Source organism: Cottoperca gobio, chromosome 3 (genome assembly GCF_900634415.1).
Source record: "Cottoperca gobio chromosome 3, fCotGob3.1, whole genome shotgun sequence".
Lineage (NCBI taxonomy): Eukaryota > Metazoa > Chordata > Actinopteri > Perciformes > Bovichtidae > Cottoperca > Cottoperca gobio.
In genome coordinates this window covers 25,034,951-25,059,276 of record NC_041357.1, presented here as the reverse complement: position 1 = coordinate 25,059,276, position 24,326 = coordinate 25,034,951, and the positions used below count along the sequence as shown (strand labels likewise).

General features: G+C 41.5%; 1 protein-coding gene across 1 annotated transcript in view; it reads right to left on the bottom strand.

Moving 5' to 3' along the window:
• mdga1 (MAM domain containing glycosylphosphatidylinositol anchor 1) overlaps positions 1 to 24,326 on the bottom strand; it is a 136,966-nt gene that overhangs the window by 94,110 nt on the left and 18,530 nt on the right. Inside the window, 2 exon segments of the mRNA XM_029428541.1 lie at positions 1,587 to 1,761; positions 18,220 to 18,359. Coding sequence (XP_029284401.1) covers positions 1,587 to 1,761; positions 18,220 to 18,359 — 315 coding nt within the window.

Genomic DNA, 24,326 nt, shown 5'->3' with positions numbered 1-24,326 from the left:
CGTGGCTGATCGCCGCTGGGTGTAACTCGGCATGGGGGATGGGGAATTGAACAAGCATTGGCCTTCAAAGCTGGTTAGCTTCACAGAGCTCCTGTCACAACTATACTCACAGTGCAACCTGTTTACTACCCTGGCCCCCTGCAATTACCAGCTCCCCAGCAGGGGCGAAGCAGCCGCCTGGGGAGAACTAACACTATCAGCAGAAAGGGAGGAGGATAAGGGGGGAGCCTCATTTAGAGGCTAAGGCAGGATGGTTGTGTAAGTGGTAAATCCTAGAGGGACAAACATGGGGAGAGCATGTGTGTGTGTGTGTGTGTGTGTGTGTGTGTGTGTGTGTGTGTGTGTGTGTGTGTGTGTGTGTGTGTGTGTGTGTGTGTGTGTAATGTATGTATGTAACATGTTTGGTGTAGGAGATTTGATGCTAAAGGTGGGGAGGCAGACCGTGGTGTTGTGTTGTACACAAAACAGAACATAAGAAAAGATGTATTCAGCGAATGAAAGGCAGGTAATGGATGTTTAGTGTTACAGGGCCCTTGGAAAATCAGCCTTTTTCTATTGGTCTATAAACCCACCATTAAAAGGATTGAATCAATGAAGGAAGGGACTGTCTACGCAATAAACTTTTGTAACCGATGGGTAAAGACTTTAGGACGCAGGGAATTAAATAAAACTGTATATGTAAGTATTGATGTGTTGGGTATATAGTTGCATGTGCGTCAACCTGTCGCCATGACCTGGCCCCTGACTCACAGGGACAGTGGGGCAGTGAAACAAGCAGCAGCACGGGGCCCCTACAACACAACACTGCTTCTCAACTGTCTGTCACTATAACAGACAACAACAAAGGACCCTTCATAGAGACTGCAGGGACAGTTCAAAGGATGTGAAACAAGGTGTGAAAAACGATTAATTATCAGCCGATAATAGTAATAATAGTAGTAATAGTAGTAATAGTAGTAATCTAATTGTGGCAAGCGCTGTCAAATCTGAGGATGTGACAGAGCTAAACAGCAAGAAACTTTTAAAACGTCTCAGTCTGAACAGCTAATAACTTGATTTTTTAGTAGTGGGGACATGGGTTAGTTGAGAAACAGTGGGTTAGGGAGCCCGTACCACCTGGACTAACTGTTATAAAACTCTTTATGTCGCACAGACTTCACTTTTTTTCCAGGAGTATCTGACAAAATAAGCATCTTTGGTGGAGGACACATTATCCATACAATAAACCAATGGTGCACTATAAGCATAAACATTGAGATGTTAATGTTTAATGTGTTGCACCATCTTATCTATTCCCTTTCCAAATACTGCACTTCTATTTGATCTATCATCCCCCCCCCCCCCCAAACCGTCCTACTATGCTTTTCATCCTTTCCACCATAAGTCATCAGATACTCCTGGAAGCCATTCCCACCTGAAATCTCATCATCCCTCCAATCTGGCTTTCATCTTTCCTCCTCCAATCTTTCCATCTCTCCCCATCTCGGTCTTACAGCTCTAACAGTGGGAATAGCTGTAGTGATAGTCAGCTGTGGTCCAGAAGTGGAAGGAGTTTTTTTTTTTCCTCATTCTCCCTGCCCACTTACACTGCACATCTACGCGGATGGACTTGATGGCAGCCACCCCCACCCCGTTGTCGGCCTTGCAGTAGTAGCGACCCCCCTGCACCCTCTGGATGCCCTCGATGCGCAGCGACTCGTTGTAGATGGATGTTTCCTGGAACTTGTCTGATGCACTGCCTGCCGTCTTCGTCCATCGTACCTGAAGAGAACGGGAGAGAGGGGAGAAAATGTGTCGGTGAAAACAAGGCGTAGCAAGGACAGCGTCAGTCAAAGTGTGATGGAAGAAGTTTAAGACGGCAACAGAGAGAATGACTAGGAAGGCATGTCTTGATATTTCTTTTACCAAAAACATTATACATTAAGATACATTATAAACAAAAATGCTGAACGCACCGACTCAAACATCTCTATACTCAAACAAGTATTCAAAACTCATAATTACACCAATGAAAGTAAAACATCAACGTAACGTTCTGTTCTCGTTTCCTACAAAGAAAAATGACACGCAATTCTTCAATAACCTAAATTAAAGATGACGAGCAGTGTGTCAATGACCTTATGCGGTTCAAAGATTTAAGTCTGTTTCTCTTTTGCACCTGTAGCCGCTACACTTCTACATCACTGCAGCAAGGTAAGACGTTAAAGTCAGCTGACTTTCCTAGAAAAAACATTTAGCAAACGGCCAAAACAACCAATGTTTACGTTCATCTAGTGGCCGTAGGAGTTAAGACTCTCGTCCATTGGGAATTATGTGTGACTGTGATAGAGATCTACACAATCCGCATAGAGAATCGGTTGCGGTGGTTGGATTTGGCAGACTTTGACAGGGAAGTCATCTGTTCATGTCCAGTTTGAATGTTAGCGGTCATTTTAAAATGTGTATGTGCAATTTCTAAACTGCTATCCTGTTGGTTGGTTGGTAGGTAAGGTTGAACCTTGAACCTGACTTGAGAAGTCAGGTTCAAGGTTCAACCTTACCTGAAATTGTCTGTATTTTCATTTAGAAATGTTTGTACCTATTTCAGCCGAACACGGTCATATTGACCACACAGAAATGTGCGCTATTCTGTTGTTAATCTTTCGCTTGGTTAATGATGCATCTGTTCCGGCACTTGTAGTTTTAACCATGACCACGATTGTTTAACGAAGGTCCTCTTATCTTAAAGTTTTCATTTTAGACCAAACCACGATGTTTCCCTAACAGGGATATTGAGATATTCTAACCATAGCATTGTCACATCATAATAAAGTTTTGAAGGGCAGTTGAAAGTTTATATTTTACATGAAGGCAATTTCAGTGACAAGGCGAGCTGCATTAGTGACGAGGGAAACGCTTAATTTCACTGGACAGGTCATGCAACATGCAGTTGGACTTTTTTTCTTGGTGATAAAATCTCTGCTCCAGAGAGTGGGAGTTAATGACACTAAGCGCCACACTCATGGTGTCCATGATGCTAAACTCAGACCATTAGGAGTTTTGACAAACTCTATATGGCTTTTTCATGCCTCAATTATCCCATCAAGCCGTGGAAATGCTGCACAGCCGACAGCTACATGATACTTCCACTTGATTAATCAAATGCACAAACACACACACACACGCACAAGCTTCAGAGATACATGAAAGCCTGAGCACTGGTTATTTTCCCTCTTGTCTGTGTGTGTGCAACTGTGTGTGTACAGTCCATTAATCCCTATTAACCCTTGTGTCTGTTATCAACCTCAACGAGACTATCAACCATGTCCTGTTGAGGAGGTCAGAGAGGACGATGGGCAAAAGTCCCTGATGTGTGTGTATGCGCACATGCAAATGTCTGTGTGTAGAAGTGTGTGTGTGTTTCCTGCTTTCATGCACAGTTGTCTGCTTGTGTTCTTGGATATGTGGACGGTATCGGCGTACATATTCTATCGTGCGTGTGAATGTGTGTGTGTTGGTTAGAAAGCAGGTTATATGGATTAGCAGATTATCAGGAGCTGTATAAACACTCCCTGCCTGTTTATTCAGCTCTGTTTGTGGGAAGGATTTGGGGGAGGCAGACTGCCATGGATCACACCAGCCAAGGTGAGCAATGAACCGTTTCTCCATGGTTTAGTGACTCCCGTTTGTGTATATGTGTGTGTGTGTGTGTGTGTGTGTGTGTGTGTGTGTGTATGTGTGTGTATGTGTGTGTGTGTGTAGCTTTGTGAGAAACAGAAAAGTAGAGAGAGTGAAAGTGAGCATGAAGTGTGCATCTGTCTTTTCATGCTTTTATCCTTTCTATTCAAGGATTAGTATTAAAGGATGAGAAAAATCTTACAAATTATGGACATTTTTGGAGAGGGTGCATTTAAGAGTTATTCATGAGATTAGAGTTCAGGAATATTACGATTAGTTTCAAGTTTAAAAAGAATTGTAATGGCCAGATTATGTGGTTGGAGATTTTGGCTTGTAAAGTGTCTCAGTTAAAAGCAGTTAGTGTATGTATTCTGTTGTGTCCCTTTGTGTGTTTATAATGAAACTTTGTTTCCCAAAAAAAGGGTTTGAAAATGAAATCGGGATGATGCATTGCACTCAAAAGATTACAGCAAGTGCAAGTGCCACATGAGTTTACAATAATACTGCTGACACTACTGCTATATGAGGAGATCCTGGGGTAAAAGGCATGAGTGAGGTATGTAAGGAAAGAGAGAGACCAAGTGCGAGGAAAGAAAACCAGCGAGAGTCGGCGAGCGAGAATGAGAGGGAATGATATATACTGTATCGCTGGCAGCTTTGTGATGGGGAGAGGAATAGTGCATCACACTCGGAGTTGCTATATCGAAGAGGCAGATGAAGCAAAATAGAGAGAGGTGATAATGCAAATAAAGGGGACATTGTATGCGAGGCAGATGACAGGCAGGTGGGAGAGGAGCCTATATCTGCCTGTGACACCAGCAGCTTAAAACCATCACCTGCGCTCTCTTTCTCTGACCTCATTCGCTCTCCCTCCATACTGCTTTCTTCTCTCTTCTTTCAATAGACGTGTTATGCTGCTCTATTTTTTCCTCTCAGGTCCCGACGGATTGGTCTGAAAATCTCTCCCAGTCCTTCTTCCCTCCCTCATCTTATCCCTGCCTGGGCGCTTTTCTCTTCCCTACCTTTATTTCTCTACAAAGTACAGGAAAAGCCAAACACTGACTTGCCATCAGATCTTGTGTCTGAATGCACATCCATTTACACACATACAGAACACACACCTTCTCCAGACTTTCTCCCCCACGCAGATACACACACATACTGGGAAAAGAAGCTGCATGTGTTGAGTCAGAGCCTTTTGTTATAATAATAAGCTCTTACATCTGGTTAGAAGTGTAATGTGAAGGGAGGGTTTGGGATCCCCTGGGATCCAGCTCGACATGAAAAGCAGCAGGTTCTGTTCACTGTTTCTGTATCCAGCTGGGGGAGCTGTACGCTGTCTAGGATACAGATGTTTCAACAGGAGAACAGAAACAGTGGAGAGAATAGTCTTGTCAGAGTTGCGAGGAAGAAGTTGGGGCCCACTTTGTGATGGTGGTTTTACGGGAGGGTGGGTGGATGGTGCTATTAGGCCCAAATGAAAATTAAGTATTGAAAACTGCACTAATAATACTGAAATGTTCCAAGAGTGGTTGCATCTTGTGGGATCATCATTTGCACATAATGCCCTTTTACTCAATGTTTGTTTCCAACTAATGCAATAAAGTTTCTGCATCGATAAATCCGTTGACGGTAATAACTTGTCCCTGAATCTCTCACGCTCTCTTGCTGACACTGATACAGAATGAGCTCAGTGAAGAAGTTTGAGTCTTGGTGCTTTTTGATACAAATAGAGTCTAGAATATGGAGTTTAGTAACTCATATTGCATTTGTTTTGAAATACATTTTGATATTTCAGCAGGTGTTATTCAGCTGACAGTGTCTTCGAGGTGAAGTGAAGTCAATAGTGTTCTGTAAAACTTTCCATTTAAGGCTTAAAGTACATTCAGCAGGAGTCCTCTGGAATTGCAGCAGAGATGTTTTTGATGAGTTGTTGTGGAATGTGGACTCCTGTTGCTCATATGTATCAGATAAACAGACTTTATTGGCCTTGTCGACCATGTTGCGATCTGACAAGCAAGTCAACATTTTCTTAGCTGTAGCTCACAGCATCTCCAGCCACAGTAAATCTGCTGTATACCATAATACAGATGGATATTTTAACAATACACGCGGGTGCCAGTTTAAATAGACACACACACCTTGCAAAAATCCACTGCAATACAATACAACAGCCTTGTAATAAAACTTTACTTTATAAAGCTTATGATGTTGAGTTTTTGTTTGAGACAGCGGACAAAATATAAGATACCTTTCAATGCTCGGCCTCCAATAATGATCGAGCTGAATCAACACTTTGATGTCAACAAAAAGCTTCGTAAACGTGGGATTTATTGCAGAGCTCTCACATTGGATAAAGCTGTGTGTGTCTAATAAAGCGGCAACAGATTCCACTTTCAAATCAGAAAATCTGTGTTGACTTGTAGAGAATGAGAGGAGGAGCAACTAACTAATATGCAGGATGAATATGGATCAGAAACAGTGAAGGTAGAGAAGAGAAGAGAAAGAGTGAAAGGTGTGCGCTTTTTTAGATGGTGAGGGAGGAGAAGGCTAATGTGTGTCAACCATACTGACAGGTCAGTGGCCTTTAGCTGTCTGTATAAACGCCTCTCTCCCTCCTCTCTCTTCTCCATGTCTGTGTGTGTGTGTGTGTGTGTGTGTGTGTGTGTGTGTGTGTGTGTGTGCGTGTGTATGTGTGTGTCGTTTCAGTCTGTCCTTTCTTCACATCTCTCTCTCTCTCTCTCTCTCTCTCTCTGTTTTCCTCTGTCCATTCCGGCTCTACAACTCATAAATCCTCCCCTTCACACACACACACACACACACACACACACACACACACACACACACACACACACACACACACACACACACACACACACACACACACACACACACACACACTTTCCCTCCCTCTTCTGATCTGTCTCTGAGCCTCTCACTTCCCTCCTCAGAGTGACACATCCCAACAGGATCCAACACACACGGTCCAATGGCCATCAGACCTTTTACCCCGGCTGTCTTAACAGGAAACTGTCAACACTGCACCACAATACGTGAGAGACCTTAATACTGAATTATCACTTAGCCTAGAAAAAGCAGGTCACGATGGTTGTTTATGTCTTGCACTTTGTGTACATGTGATATCAATATTCAGCACAGCTGTCCACAAATAATAAAAGTAATGCAGACATAGTGTCCGTAATATGATCTAGAATTATTATGATGCGGCTAATGAAGTGGATAGGTCACCTGTTGATCACACATTTACTTTTCTGCCTCAGCAATTAAGAGACAATAATCCACCTGGCTGACAAATAGTATCCACATCCAGCAATACTTTATTGTAGGAACATGAATACATAGTAATTAAAAAGTATTCATGTATGTATATGTAATTACATATGTAAGTATTTCAATCATCATAATTTTTAAGATATTACTGATGTTCACGGCTTCTTCATAAATACGTCTTCAGTTTATTAAGGAACAGGCAATAAACTGACCAGTCACAGCAGTTCACATGTATTCTGTTGAGTTCTGTGTTGTTTTCATGATTAACTGAGCATTACTACACAATGTGTGTGGCCCATCAAATAAAAATGCTCCTTCTGTATTGCTAATAAATGACTTATGATTAATGCTGGCATAATTGTGAAATCATTGTTGTTTAATCATCAATAACAGTTGTGACCTCTGGAGTAATGTCAGCCCTTCTGTCTATTTAGGCATAATGTATTTGAATAACACAAATGCGAATGGAATCATAATTGATCATCACAATCATAATTGACTAAGTATTGTCTAAGTATTGTGTTGCAGTAATATCTACTGCGCATGCTAACCAGCTAGCCCCGGCCCATCCTCCTGTACCACTTACCACTTGTTCCTCGATAGTGAGTCACTGTAGCGTCCAGTCTGACCTCAGTCCAACGTGAGAGGACAAAGTAGGGCTGCCCCGGCTTGTCAATCACGTTGAAGGCAGCTTCCGGTTAGTGGCACAGAAAATATCAAGATGGCTAAAACCCACTGTTTGTTTGTTTGTAAAAAAAAATCCATTAAACACCCTTAAAACAAAACAAACTCAGAAATCATGACGTACCTTAACTGCTGCATTAATTAATGTATTTCTAATATTGCACATTCCTGATTGCTTTTCCTTGCATACATTCATGATAATTCATGTACCCTAAGTGTTAGCACTACATCTCCCTGTTTTGTAGACACAAATAGTTGTTTTCATATTCATTGTCATTTACCAACAACCCCAGAGTAAAATCCTGCTGTGAAAAGTAAAATCCTTCCTTGTTTGACATCACTGTAAGCGATGCATAGCTTGCCAGGCTTTTCCCCTTCTAAACCACTGCTGCTTCCCGGGGTGTTACAGAGTTTGAATCCTTTATATTCCCTCTTAGTAATTCACCAAGAGCTTGCTAGGCCTGCCTCCTACAATTTGTCTAACTCTTTTCTTGATGTAACACCAGTGGAGTCAAAGATACAGTGCTTTATCCATCCAACTGGCTCAGTTACCGTGAATAGGCTTAAGATGGTAATCCTGTTATCGGGGAATACTACTTGGCACGGACGCAGACCCACACACACACAGAGGCACTCAGACGTTCAGAAACACTCATGTAAGCACACAGGATGCAACGTCTGAGGGAAAGTGCGGGAGAGGAAGAGAGAAAAGAGGAAGAAATGACAAAATGACTAAATGAAAAAGCGGAGCAGGGCAGGTTGACAATGGCAGCTTGAACCGATGAACAGACACTGAAAAGTAATCGCTCTCGCTTGCTATACAAACAATGCCTAATTGCATGACTTAAAGTGACAAAGTGTGGAAGACATACAGTATAAGACTAAATAAACTTGCACATGGAAATATCCATTCCAATTATCGGTCACTGGGAGGGATGACATGAAGCAGCGCAGAGGAGAGGAAGAATGGATGGTTAAAAGAGTAAGAGACTTGAGTGAGTCGTAAATATCATTGCAAGCATCACCGCGTGACTGGATGGAGCTTTGCTGATTCATGGCATCATGTGCACGGGGGGAAGAAGGAGCGATGTGTGGGGACAGGTGAGTACAAGAACGAGGGGGGATCGCTTTCTTTCATCTGGACAGCAATGAAATCAATGTGGGAGAATAAAAAGGGGAAGGAGAGAAGGAATTAGCAGTGAAAGGGGTTAAAGGAGAGAAAGGAGCTGATGAAATGGAGAAAAGGAACAGATGAGGCGAAAGCCAGGAATGGAGAAGACGGACACAAGAAAGGACTAACGAGGGACACAGACATATTTGGGGAAAAAATGAAAGTATGATTAATAGGAGAGAATAGCAAAACAAGACAAAGATACACAATAAAATATAAAAAAATCAGATAAGAGCAGACATTTTACAAAGCCAATTGAGAGGAGAAATGTAATGAATGTCTTTTTTTAATGTTTTTATTCAAGATTTCTTGGTTTAAATGTGTAATCGCCTGTATCTGAATAAAACTGAGCAACAGTTGCCTGAAGTCTTCTTTTTTTTTATACACATACCAAAAAGTGAAACACCTTCTAACCCTTTGTGCAGAGATCACACAGCAAAAGGTTCAATAAAACTGACTCGCTGATATTGAATACACCACCACTCAATCTAACCTTGACATAGAATACGAATGCCTTTATCGCTCTTTCTGCCTGTGAAATGTGAGACAGAGGCTGCGATGAAATTACGGGAAATCATCAGCAGTTTACGATAACGTCATGATCTTTGAAAAAATATATACCGTATATTTAACTTGTGTTCGCGAAGTCATGATGATGGAGATGTGCCATATGTTTGTAAGCATGAATAATAGCTATGTGACAGCTCAACAGATGTTCGCTCTTGAAAGACACCTGCTTTTTAAGCCCATTCTGTTTATCTACTTGCATGTGTCCCATGCGCAAAACTAAATCCACATAATACACATTTGCTCAGCATTGCACCATCAGATTGCTTGAGTCAGGGCGAAACAAACCGGCGGGGGCGGACAGAATCAGCAGATGTAAGCAGCTTCCTCCGAACGGCCTGCGTGTCGACAGCCGTGAGCAGCAGTGTCAGCCGCTACCTTACACGCTCCGCCCATGTTGGATGTGTTTGTTGTAATGAGCGATGGCCAATTAGCACAAGCATGGCATGAGATGGAGAAATTTGAGCTCTCACTTTTTTGCTTGTGCGTGCATCTGTGTGTGTAGAGCAGATGATGTCATGGCTGAGTGGCATGGTGATGCTGAGAAATGAGAAATGAAAGGAGGGAGGGAAGTAAAGAAAAACTCCCGACGGATATGGATCTACCTTCCTTCAGTATCTATTAAAGGTGTAAAGAATAATAATTGTGTTGCGGAATAACAATACAAGAACCAGAGATCGATCGGTCTGTCTGTCTGTCTGTCTGTCTGTCTGTCTGTCTGTCTGTCTGTCTGTCTCTCTCTCTCTACCTACCTCTCTCTCTCTCTCTCTCTCTCTCTCTCTCTCTACCTACCTACCTATCTCTCTCTCTCTCTCTCTCTCTCTCTCTCTCTCTCTTCTCTCTCTCTCTCTCTCTCTCTCTCTCTCTCTCTCTCTCTACCTACCTATCTATATATCTATCCATCCATCCATCCATCCACCTACCTACCTACCTACCCATCCATCCATCCATCCATCCATCCATCCATCCATCCATCCATCCATCCATCCATCCATCCATATATCCATCCATCCGTCTATCTAGCTATATATCTATGGCCGCATTGTCTACCTTTTCCACCGTATTATTTAACTTTGTGAGCACAGACATACATTTAGACTTTATCTTTATTATTTTTAGCCTCAGAGAGGGGCTTGTCTGAAAAGTACAGTCCGTTGCCACGGCAGCAGACACTCCAGAGACACCATCCAGGCAAGGTATAGAGGAGCCCAGCACAGACTCATCAACAGCATTATTAACTGCTTTTGTTTTTGTTGCAAGATGGAATTGGAGTTGGTCTTTGTTTACCTCTAGCTCACTGTCTCAAGTAGCCAAGGACACAGATGCAAAGGCTCGCTCGTACACCTTCAGAAACTCGTCTGAAGTAGTTTGGTCTTGTTGATCCTCTTTAATATGCAGACACGGCACAAAAGACACATTTTAAAGTAACCTTCATCACTAATGTTGGATAAGTGAAAATCACCCTACTGAATTGATCCAAAAGCAGCTCAGCTACCTACTTTAAGCCACAACATAGAAAGTGGCAACTGTTTGTATCTCTGTCAATGCCACATTTTGCTTTCTCTATATAAAAGTGCCTGTACGTACAGCTTAGCGACCGAACGACCTCTTCTACTGCAGGCTTACATTCATGGAAAAGCCCATTTTGGTAAGAAGATAATTCATTTGCCAGCTCATCCTCATGTCTTGACCCTGTTTCTTTTACTAGTGGTCAGCATGTCCTTTGCGCTCATCCCAGGTGTTCACCGATCCCTTTTCATTTTGTTTGTTCACGTTTTTTCTTTCTACGTCTTTCGCTTGTCTTCTGTTCTTATTCACATTTAATACACTCAAACATATGGTTGTGGATGTAACATCTTGTGGTTTTATTTAAGGTGTGACGAAGGGTTTTCTCCTTGAGGTTTTAAACGGAGTTGTATTATCAAAGAGAGTCAAAGGTCTCCAGTTCCTGCCTTCTCTTTATGAAACATCAAACGTTGTGTACAGATCCTGCATGTTCTTGTTTTACTCCACCAACATATCCCTGTCTCTCTGCTTTATCATGCTTTCTTTCTACATCCATCCTCTCTACTGTTCTTCATTTTCCTGCCATCAACCTGTGCCTTCCACCTGTCTAGTGACCTCCCTCTTTAACCCCATTGTGATCCCTCCTACTCTTTTTCCTCTTTTTTTCTGTCACTCTGTCCAGTTAGGGGTCGAGCAGTGACCTTGTTTGCGTCTAGGTCGTGTTCCCGCTGAGTGCCTGTGCAGCCTCATGCTGCCACCCGATCAGCCTTGCTTTCAGCCTCACTATCGATCGCCTTCCACTCACCCCTCAAGGGCGGAAATCCAAACCCGTATTCCAGACCGCAGCCCTCATCTCCCTCCCTCCCTCCACCCCCCCCCCCCCCCTTATTTCTTTTCTCTGCCTCTCCACTTTTCTCTTCTATAGCTCCCTCCACCTTTTTCCTCACTTATAGAATTCATCTCACACACACACACACACACACACACACACACACACACACACACACACACACACACACACACACACACACACACACACACACACACACACATACACACTGGTCTCAAGGTTGCAATGACCAGCAGACCCATGAATAAATAATAAGGAGGTAGGAATCACTTTCAGAAAAACCATTTACTCTCCTATTGTGTTCTCGAAGAAGCCATGTGAGTGTGTGTGTGTGTGTGTGTGTGTGTGTGTGTGTGTGTGTGTGTGTGTGTGTGTGTGTGTGTGTGTGTGTGTGTGTGTGTGTGTGTGTGTATGCGTAACAAGAAAAACTTTGTGAGCGAGACTACAGTGCTTTGTTAACTAAAAGCCCCGCTGTCCCTTGAGTTAACTTGAGCGATGGTACAAGCCCCCTTCTAGGTGACCTCTAACTCTAAGGCTTTTTTTGTGTGCGTGTGTGTGTTTTACTTTTTTCTTTCGTTCAATCTTTCTTTGAGGTGTGTTAAAGTATTCATAGAAATAATCAATGTGCTTGACATGACAGCATGGGAGGAAATCTTGCATATCATTGCCTCATACTGTTGCCAACTGCGTTCAAACTCTGTACTGAAATGCTTTAAATTTCTTAAAATGGTCTAACGTAATATTTGTCACGAAAAAAGTGAAAAACACCTTTTGAACCAGAAAAATATGCACACAAAACTGAACCACACCTGCTCGGTTTCTGTCTTAATGTATCGCGTGCTGCAGTTGGTCTGAAGTGTATAGAAGAGAAAGGCTTAAAGAAATAGAGAGAGGGGCAAGGGATAGAGAAATGATGGGAGCTAGACAGTTACAGGAACGCAGGAGAAAAAGATCTGTTTGGAGGAGAGAGAAATAAGACAAGGGTGAAGGAAGAGCAGAGAAAACAAAGACATGTGAAGAGATTCACTGTGAGGGATAGGAAGAGGGAGGAAGACAAAGAGAGCAAGGCGCAGATAAATACAATATGGGGGGGGGGGGAAGGATGCAACAAAAAAGAGGAAGAAAGAAAGACAAAAAAAGACAGGCAGAGAGAGATGATTAGATTTATCTTCCTTTGTATGGATCAGGGCCAGAGCTCCCTTTTCAATCAAATCAAGCTCAGGCAAAGGTAAACAATCAGTCTTAATAAAGGATTGGATAAATCCTCAATCAGACTCATTCTCAGTAAAGCAGCTATTTATTGGGCAGGCCTCACATGGCTAAATTGGATCCTCCTTCTTCTGAGAGAGGTGAGGAGAGAGAAAGGTTGAGAAAGAGGAAGGGGAAAGTCTCAGTCAGAGGGGGCGAGGATTAAAGTGTCGGGAGCAAAATGGTCTTTGCGTTACAAAATAGTACACACTATAAAAGTCTTTCCTGGTAAAACATCTAGACTGCAAATGCAAAAATAAAAATCTCCGCCAACCAGAACTCATAAATCATATTCCTATGATCTTAAATAGACCCATCAAAATGTGGGACACAAGCAGCTCTCTCCAAAGGCTAGACAGAGACGAGGAAAAAAGATTCCAAAATGCTATGAAACAGCTTATCTGATGAATAAAAGATTAAGCTGTAATGTCTTTAAAGACGCTGCGTGGTCCGCTCCACAGTGGGTGTGTTTATCAATAAATGTATTAAAAATGTTGTCGGCACAAATTTGTAACGGCATTGTTTCTCTGAAGGGGGGGACGTTCATGCTAAACTGGAGTACATGCATAAATGATAACAAAGCAGACAGAAGACTCGCACATCGTGTTTGTCTTCCAACACCTGGAGGGCAATACAAACTTCTCAGTGTGGATGGAAATAAAAAGGGGACACGGTTCACTTCGGGAGCTGTTCAACTGTTGTTTGTCTTTTTCGTGAGGACCGCAGAGAACGAGGAGTCGTGTTCCACAATAAGGTTGACACTACGCTTTACGACAACATTGCCAGTATGAAAGTAAAACACCACAGCATGTTTTAAATGTTTTGGCTACAATTTATTCAGATATCCTTCTGCTTTGAAAATACTAACCATGTTTTTATGTTTGTTCTATGTTTCAAAAAGAATTGCCTTTCGGGGACTAATAAAGTTGTACATTGAGGAAGCTACATCCAAATTTTGGCCAAAGAAAAAACAACCATTTAATTTTGAGTTATGAATATATGTTTTTGAGGAATTAATTCAATGCCATGGATTATTTCCGTTACAAGGCCCCTGAGCTTCCTGCTTTGTACTCTCCATTCTGGACGTGTAGCAAATGGCAGGAAAATGCTAGTGGTTCGCTGTTATGGGATTTTCAATGGCAATAATGCATATATATATATATATATATATATATATTTATTTATTTTTCTACAAATATTTAATAATAATAACAAATATTTAGTGCTGCACTTATTTTTAATAAAAAAAAAAAATCAACTAAATAAATGTCCATAGGTAATCAAAACAAATTAAACTTTGTAAAAAGAAAAAACAACTTTCTGAGAGACAGCTAAAATGTGTAAAGGTAGATAAAAATGAAAAATATGAACACTGCTAGTGTAGTGGCCTGCCCTGGTGTTGGCTCAGTGAAATACTATAAGGAATAAATAATCGGCATGACGAGCGCAGGTCTTTGTGGGAAGACGTCTACCACTATCACATGCGTTTTGTTTTTGCTCACAACGACAGAAAACATAAAGAAAACACAACTTTGTGCAATGACAGAACAGTCCATGTGTGTAAAGAAGAGGAGGTATGGAAAGCTGTAAGGATGGATGAAGGAGAGCTGGGGTGACAGGGATCAGGTTATCAATACAGCCAATGGTGCGCAGTGGAAACTCTGTAAGCCCAATGGGACCAACTGCAGAATGCTGCAGTGTGCTACTCCAGCAGAACACACTGGGACAGAGGTCAGCACACTCACTGTTTACTCCTCTTCTGTTCTGTCTAGGAAGAAGGACACTTATTCGACTTCTCTGCTTATATTGTGGGGGATTTTTGTTAACCCATTTTTGGCAGATTTGCACAATTTGGGTCTATTTACACTTAACCACCCAGTGGAGGGTGACAACAAACAGACAGGGGACGACATGAGGTAAAAGTCAGGTCGTCAACCCCTCATGCAACAGCTTCTAAAATGTGCAATCATTTGAAATCAAATCTCTACTTTTACAACGCTAGTGCACACATGTGTTGCACTTGCTTGCACTACATGCTCATAGTAGTAATGCATAGACTGTGCAAATTGAGATAAACAACACACACACACACACACACACAATCTTGACTTTGAATGTTTTTTTCCTCTTTATCACGATCACTATTTATTTTCCTCTTATCTCTTATCACCGTATCTTTTCTTCATTCCTCCAATGACAACATTATCTGTCATCATTAAATGTCTCTTTTATTGTCCTTACACTGTTTCATCATGTTGTCATTATCTGATCTCTGTCTCTGCCTCTCTCCCTCTCTCTCTCTCCCTGCGTGTTGTCGACAATATAGGCTGCCTTCAACAATAGCGTAGAAAGTAATGCAGCAGGAAGTCTGAATTCATGTTCACGTAGGTGATGATACGGGTAATTATTGTTTGTGTTTTCATTAGCAGGTATAATTATCTAGGTGTCATATTTGATGCATAAGAAACTTAATTAATTAATTAATAGTAAGGACACATAGTTGATTCATACAAAGTGTAAAATCAGGAAGTGAAATTAGAATTATGAGAAATGTTTGTAGGTTCAGTCACCATGGTGATGGGTGCTTATTATGTTGTTCAGTAATATGTTTAATATGCATTATATTGTTAGTCGCTTCCCTTACATGGGTCAAGGTCAGCACTGTTTGAGAAATGATTTCAGTGACACAGTCACTCTTTGTTTTCATCTGCTGATGAAGACCTTGAGATGTGGTAGAAATTGGACCTTGAGTTTGAATCAGTTTGTCAGTTATACGAAAGAGTACAAAATAAATGTCTACGTCCATCCAGGTCTTTTCATTTGCACAATGCATAAAATTGGTTTGATTTTTGGAGAGATGATGGAAACAATGATTTATGAGAACACAACAACCTGATGATCCCGTCATCTCATCTGCCTTGAACACTTTTAATGTAAAATATGATTCAATTGATCTTTTGTATTTATTTAAATTGCATCACACTTGATTACTTTATTCTAATATTTTAGATCGGTATTTGGAAATCTTTCTGAACTGACCCGTATTCAAATATTTTGCTTATCAATGCAGATGAATGAAGACATCTCCGTGGGCATTAAGCTATTGAAATGCTTTCACTGCAGCTCTCTGCCTTAGTCTGTTAGTGTGTGTCTACATACGCATTTTCTCACTGACACACACACACACACACACACCTACACAAGCACAGGCGCATACACATTCACTCAAACAATGTCTCTTTGCCAGAAGCAGTGTACGTCTTGCTTGTGCACACACTATATATATATATATTTTACATTCTGACAATGTGACCAATGTGACCATTATTCAAAATACTCTCCCACCTCCGACCCAGAGAACAAGCAATCACTGATGCAATTTCTTACATACTTACTGCTCCAGGGGAATGAAGTTATGTATGTGTTTTTTCAGAGAAATTTTCATGATTATTATTCCAGAACCGGTAAAAAATAAAAGTTTTATTAAAAGTTGGTCTGTATTTGTTTTAGGGCACACGGCCTGTAAATGTAGTGTACATCTGTATGTGTGTATGTGAGAGAGAGAGAGAGAGAGAGAGAGAGAGAGAGAGAGAGAGAGAGAGAGAGAGAGAGAGAGAGAGAGAGAGAGAGATGGATGGATCAAATGAGAGAGAAATGACAGCCACAGTTAGTATGGGCAGGTTAGGTTAACAGTTTGGTATGTAATTAGATATTATAGCTACATACAAATGATTAGTGCGCATCTGCAAGCCAGCTGCACACACAAACACACACAAACACACACAAACACAGTTGTTACACGCATAAACACAAACAGAAAAACACAGGCACTGTTTTATTCATGTTGATGTGATGCCAGTGGACATTCACCCGTGAGGAACAGTGCTTTTCTCACCTCACACACAACCACACAAATACACACAAAACACACAAGCCCTCCCCAGTCACCTCAGTTCATTTTTATGTCCAGCTCTGTTAGCTCACACACACACACACACGCACACGCACATACATACACACACAGAAACCCTGGTCCAAAATGTTTTTCTGGAGATCAACCTCGGAACCCAGATGTGTTCACTATTGGCTGAATCTAGTGGTCTGTGTGTGTGTGTGTGTGTGTGTGTGTGTGTGTGTGTGTGTGTGTGTGTGTGTGTGTGTGTGTGTGTGTGTGTGTGTGTGCTTAAATGCTCTCATGTATAGAGTATGTCTTTATGAAAGGGCCATGCTCTTTTTACTAATAGGCTGCACTCCAAAAGCAGCATGTGCAGCCCAGTCTCAGCTGTTGTATAATAGTATTTGTTCTTCTTCCCTCCGTCCCAATGTAGCTCAAAAAGCCAGAAGGAAAAGCAGCGGCTCAATGAAGCGGACAGAATATCATTTCACAGTCATTTTCTAATATATTGTATCGTGTGATTATCCTAACACATGTGATCCTTCTTGCGTCTTGTACTATATATATGTATATGTCGCATATAAAAGATCCACTGGTGCAGCTGCTCATTTCATTTAGCTAAAAGGAAAACTGTAAGAAAAGTGTAACTGTTTAACATTTAGCCTGCCAGCTGTTCTGGGGAAGTAAACCCATGACCTTTAAGTCCACAAGGCTAATCTGTAAAAGAGCTACTACAGGGCTCATTGTTTGTAAAAGTATATGTTGACTGTGTCACTAACCTGACTCAGGTAACTGATATTAATGTCCACCTGCGAACACTGAAGCAGGGCATGTTTTTAGTAAGTGCCACTGTAAGGCAAATAAAGGACGAGCTTTCGTGACTCAGCACAAACAGTAGCACGGGGACACTATTAACATGAGTAATGACTCGGGGATACATCATATCATTTATGGTAGCCGGGGCAGGACATGTTGTGTAACTGATGTCATACAATGTATCCATGTCACCTGTAGTCTTTTCAAAAGAGGCGCACCGTCTAAACAAAGTGAAGTTTTGACGAGTTTTAAAGAGGTGTTAATGCATTACAACACACATATTCATCCATCCAAACATCAGTTGCCATTTCCACCTAGTCTGCAGTGATAACAGAGAGTGTAGCTTGTTGTATTACAGATTGCCAACACTATTGTCCAAGTGTCCTTGATCAAGAGTCTGAAAGCCTGGCTTCCCAGTCAGTGAAAGTCACTCTGTATAACATGATCAGGATTCACAGACTATACATGTCAAACAGTCTATTAACAAATATTCTTGCACACACACTTTTCTCAGCAGGTGGTCTTGGAGCTTACCTGTGGCCGTGGGTGTCCTTTAACAATACACTGAAGCACTAGTGTGTCTCCTTCTTTGATGGTGTAGATTCTCTCACTGATGTTATCATCCTTGACGTTACACGCTGCGCCTGAGTGCACGATCTGGGCGTTGGCTGGAGCTGTGAGAGAACGCATGGACACACACACACACACACACATGCAGAAACATGTAACCACGCGGACATACACACATATACACACACAAAAACACAGAGGGAGAGAAACCACATTACATATTTAGTAACATCTCTGCAGCAAGAAAAGAAGAAGGCAATTGTCTTGTGGGTGTAATACTAGTGCTGGTATCGATGACTCAGATATTAAATGCGTCACATTACTCCTGCATCTGCATGAACAAGACTTTTGCAGATATGTATGAGCGTTACGAGTGTGAGTCAGTGTTTGATGACAGATACAGGCATTTGTTTGAACATTTTGACTTTGGTCTCCAGAGGAAGGTCAAAAGACTGATTCTTCACTCTGGGACAGGGCTTTTGTCTTATGCGGAGTAGAGTGTGCAGATAACAACACTTTTACAAGTTAAGTGCATGTCAGACAGACCAAGATGAGTTCAATGAAGTTTTGGTTGTAAGTTGGATGGTTGTGACGGACTGTTTTAAGGCATGTCAGGGAAGAAAGGGAAACATGAATTGTCAAATTTGCTAATAGAGTTTGAGGTACATATCTTTGAATTCTGCGTCCTTTCGTGTTCTGATTGGCTGCTTAATATAATTGGGTCGTAGCAGTAGTCAGCAGTAGAAAATGTATACCTGAGAACCAATCATTGGGTAGTAAAATGCATTGTTCATTTGACTCAAGTAGAGCATATGACAATAGTTTTCTCATAACCAAAATTCAAATCATCGCATTGAAATGTTATTAACATTTCAGCTCCATACTCGGGTCTTTTTTACAACACTAATAAAACAACAGACAGTGACGGGAACTGCAGACATAATGGATGAGAAGTGCATGATGGGACATCTCTATGTGGCGTCAACTGCAATATCTGAGTCTACACGACACTGACCCATGAGGAGGGCTGGCTTGCGTGCAAGAAGTCTCAAATAGCTTCACCTCCCATATGATGAAGGGAGACAGGAGCGAGGAGGGGAGAGACAGAGACAGAGCAAGAGAAACAGCGGGTGAGGAGGAAAAGGCCAGAGAGGGGAGTGTGGAACCCCACAGAGAGGAGTGGGGGACGGAGGAAGCACAATGATGTGATTAGCATCGATTCACAGGGGGAACAAATGTTCACGGTGCTCTACGACTGTTATCATTGAACAGACAGGAAGGAAGTGGGCGGCCTGTACACCTTAAACTTCAACTCGATCAGACATTACAATGCAGAGCTTGTTAATAGCCTAAGGTATTGGGACATAGCGAGTGTGCCTGTCCACTTGCGTTTGTACATTTTTTGTGACATTGCCACTTTACTAGATAAGGACTTTTTTTTTCCTCTTTAAAGAAACAGTAAAGAAAAGAGATAGAAAAAAAAGACTGTCGGTCGGATTCAGTCGTGGCTAAAAGCCTTTGGAATTGCCTTTTTCCTCAAGTCAGATGGGTAAATGCACAAACAACCATACTTACAAAACACACACTTACAGTAATGTCTTTCAAAGTCCAAGCAAAATATCAAAAATAAGCCTCCTGATATAGAAGTGGGCATTTTAAAGACATTAGGAAAACACCACTGCATATCTGCACCTTACTTCAACTGAAAACAGTCAATATTTATCTTTAGCTATCATCTCTTTTGTTCTTATTTTCTGAGTGTTTTGGAGAAGAACGTTTGAGGTATGATTCCCATAATGCCTACTGCATATACACCCTCCCCGTGCATGTGTGTATTTGCGTGAGTGTGTGCCGATTTCAGTGTGTGTGTATGTGCTGTAGAAATATGTGTGTGAATGCCTGTTTGAATATGATACTTAATGCTGCACACTGTTGTGTTTGAAGAGCCCATCAACAGAGCAGTCAATCATTCACTCCTTCAGGCTTTTCATTATTCTTTCAAATATCTATTTAGCATACCCCAGCCATTTCATCTCCAAAGAAGCAAAATATACGCATGCATGCAAATACGCACAAAAACATGCATGCTCTTGCACACATGTAGCTACACACATGTACAGTACGCCACACTGCTCTTGCAGCAGCTCTCTACATTTAAACAGGCTGCTTGTTAAGTTATTGCTCTGTTGCCCTTCTGTATCCTTCGTCTTAACCTCGGCGTGTCTTTGTCTCTGCAGCACACGGTGTCTGACTTAAAGGGAAAGAACAAATCATGTGGAAAAAGTTCAAGTGCACTTGATGAAAAACACATTCAAAGTTTGTGAGGGTGAGTCGTTTTTCCTTCCAAGATATAGAAGATGGGAGATTTCTATTGATTCATTTAGGGATTTAACAAAATGATTTACACATTTGCAAACTGGTTGTCTGAGTTCCTTTTCAGCAAACACTCAGCTTCAGATTCATACAGTAAAAAGTATTTATCTGCCGGGCACTGAGGAGATCCATTGGAGCAGTTGGGGGTTAAGTGCCTCACTGAAGGGCATGTTGATAGCAGTTGTTGTGAAATGGGAGATCATGTCTCTTTATTCCCTTCTCCTAGATTTTCTCAGTTAGCTTACTGTTAACCAACAATATTCCAGTAACAAGCGACCTCTAGGCTACAGTTTTGAAAGAGCAAATCTCTACCAATCAAACAACAAAACCCACGAAAAGACAAACGTATTAAAAACAATATGTGGGTAAACAGAGCTTGGTTCCAGAGGTGTGCTGCGCTAACTCGGAAAGACAGAGAGCTGATATAAATGGTGAATAATTGTCTCCTTACAGCTTATTGGCGTGTCTGCATTAGTTTGCCTCTCCGGAGAGGGAGGGAGGTCGGACAGAGCTGCTCCTCTGTCTGCTCTCGCCTCCGGCAGCTTGGCTGCTTCAACTGTCTGATCGACTAGGGAAAGGGAGGCCGAGAGAGAGGAAGAGACAAGAAAGGCAAAAGAGAGAGGAGGAAGATAGAAAGGAAAGAAATAGAGGAGGATGAGATGAGAGAGGCGGGAGGGCAAAAAAGGGGATGGAGACAGCAAATCAGCCGAAAAGAAACGAAAGAGGGAAGAAACTAAGAGAACAGAGAGAAAGAAAAAAGATGTAGAGGGAAGAAAAAAAGCTAAGTTGAAAGAGACACGAGCAGAAGAGGCAAGAGACTCAGAGAGAAAGAGGCTGAGGACAGGAAGTAGGGACAAGGGATTTTATAAGGAAATTGAAAAGTTATCAATGTGAAGGCGGACTTGAAGTGAAATATATGAAAGAGAATAGAAGTAAATGGTATTAATTATAAGAAGAAAAGAAGTAGGTAAATATATATGGCCAAAGAGGAGAGAGCAGGGGGGGCCGGGGGGCAGAGAGGTTGGATGGAGGGAGGCTCCTCAACAAGGTGCTGCAAGCAAAACAAAGGAATGATGCAAACAAAGCAAGCGAGCTCGACCTGCTCCACTAAAGAGACGTTCACTCTCTCCTCTCATACAGGACAGACATACCAACAAAGAAAACTAACTGCACAACTAACTACCAACTAACTCACATTTAAAATGCAAATATTCTCTGAAACAACATGGTGTTGGACAACCTTTATGTTTAAATAGACGGGTTGCAGCCCCACTTGTGCATGGTTGATAGCATCCACTGCTTTGTTTCTTAGCAACACAAAAGAACCATCGCAGATCAGTTCACACACTCGATGATTAACTTAACGTGAAGTAGCTAGATTGTCATGAGAAAGAATCAAATTAGCACGAATACTTTAATTAAAGCTGTTATTTTACTGGTAGTCATTTACTGGTAGGCTTCTGTTGAACCCATGAGGGTTCATAAACTCCAAATACAATCATGTCATGATCCAAATTACATTTTTAAGCTTTACCATCATTGTAAGAACTCTGATTCTGCCGCTTGTAATCCGTTTTGGTATATCAACAGCAAAAACACCTAGAAATGCAACAAAATGGTACACGAGTCAACTGTCTAAATCAGGCCAAAGGATGTAGCAGAGAGGGGGGAAAACATGGGAAGCAGTGTTGTGTCCAGAGGTGCATCAATTCAGTTAGTGTGGAAGACGATCATCAGTCATAGAAAGTTCCGTTTGTTTTGACAGCAATCTCTCTGACTCTGAGGATTCATCGATCACAACTCTTCTGCAGGATGCTGATTGAAAGTGTTGTCCATGCATTATTGGAAACTTTCGAAGACATTCAATGCACATTAGTTGTAAGTGAAACATAACTATCGGCAAATGCCTCATCTGATTAATTGATTCGTCACCGCCTGCCATGTTTGTTTTTGTTGAGGGGACAGGACATCTCTCACTAAAACTAATGATGAGACAGGAGAGCTGGTGTCAAACCGCAGTGACTGCTTGACGGAGTACTAAGCAGCATGTGTGTGGCTGAGGTTGAAACAGTGTGTGAGTGGGCTGCTGATATGTGAGCGTACATACATGCATGTGTCAATGTCTGTGTGTGTTTCCCTGTACGTTGTACTGTATCTTTGCCGAAGGAATTCCACAGAAGGTCATGAATCCTGTCGAACGCGAAGACACGCAGAGCGTGATTGATATGCGTAGTTACTTTATGGGAGCCGCTCATGCATGCTGATGAGCTGTGTCTCAATTCACTTCATTCACAAGAGACCATTAAGATGCTTTGGCCCTTCCCCTGCCATGACAAGTACAAAGGGAAGGAAAGGGAAGGGAAAGCAGGAGAAGAGGATAAGAGTAGTGCAGAGTGGGTTCCCGAGCAAAAAGTTACAGACTTCCGAGATTAACTGCAACAGAGGGAAGTGTTCATCCGACCCAAAGGAAAGCTACTTACACACACACACACACACACACACACACACACACACACACACACACACACATAAATACACACAGGCACACAAAAACAGCCTTATGCCCAAAAGCCCGTCCGACTTACATTGCCTCATCATTTTTTATCAGGACTCTTCTCTGCAGACAGGACGGAGAGAGATCAAACGGTTGATGTCATGACCCCATCCTTTTCATTTTGGCTCGATTGGAGCTCCAGATATCAAAACGCGTCTGGGACATTGATTTAACTTTCGACCTAACCGTTAAATGGCCGTTGTAAATGAAAGGGCTATCCTTCAGTAACCTTTCTGTGCTTTCAATCAACTGTAAATTGACGTTTCGCTGGTTACACACTCATATAAACACACATGCACACTATAAAATAATGAATAGATACATATTTCTTAACTGTAGATGTTTATTCTTTTTATGCTTATGCTTATGTGTATCCAGTGTATTTTTTATAAAGTAACCCAAATGTTTCTCTCTGCCATTAAATAGATAAAACCTCCCTTAAGCCAGTGTTGTGTCTTCCATACAACATGGATTGTATTGGTGCTGAATTCAGTGGCAGGTTTCCAAACCCAGACAGTGCCTGGATAAAGACCAGCAAGCTGCCATTTTTTTTCACTTCCCTTCATCTTCTAATTTGATTCTGGTTTTGGAGCTATCTACATCTGAATATAATTTCCCATTTGCCCTTGTTCTTTCAGGCAGATTCAAAGGTTAAAGAAAAACCGGAGGGACAATTGATATTACTGATACATTAACATATACATTATTATTATTATCATATACATTATGAAGTTGAGTCACTTAAAAGTAAATAGAGACAGATATTGAAACACAAGAACATGTTGTTATGAGTCCAATTACAAAGTGTCATGACGTGATTAGAATCCTGTGTTGGCTACCACAGCTACTATCTGGAGTGACTTAGCAAATATATATTATGTTGTACCGGTATGAACTATCTATGAATTGTTTACGTAGTAAAACAAATCTCATTATTTGTATTTATTCTTGAAAAGGTGGAAAAAAGATCTGAAACAGCATTTAGAACGTGTTCACTGTAACTAACTAATATCTGTTTTTTACCAAACCAATGTTCTACGTTCTTAAACTTAGTGCAACATTATAATTGTTGTCAGATAAGAAATAGTCCAGAAAAAGTTAGTGAAGTCAAGTATTAGTGAGCTTTAGAGGTGTTTGTAGGTGG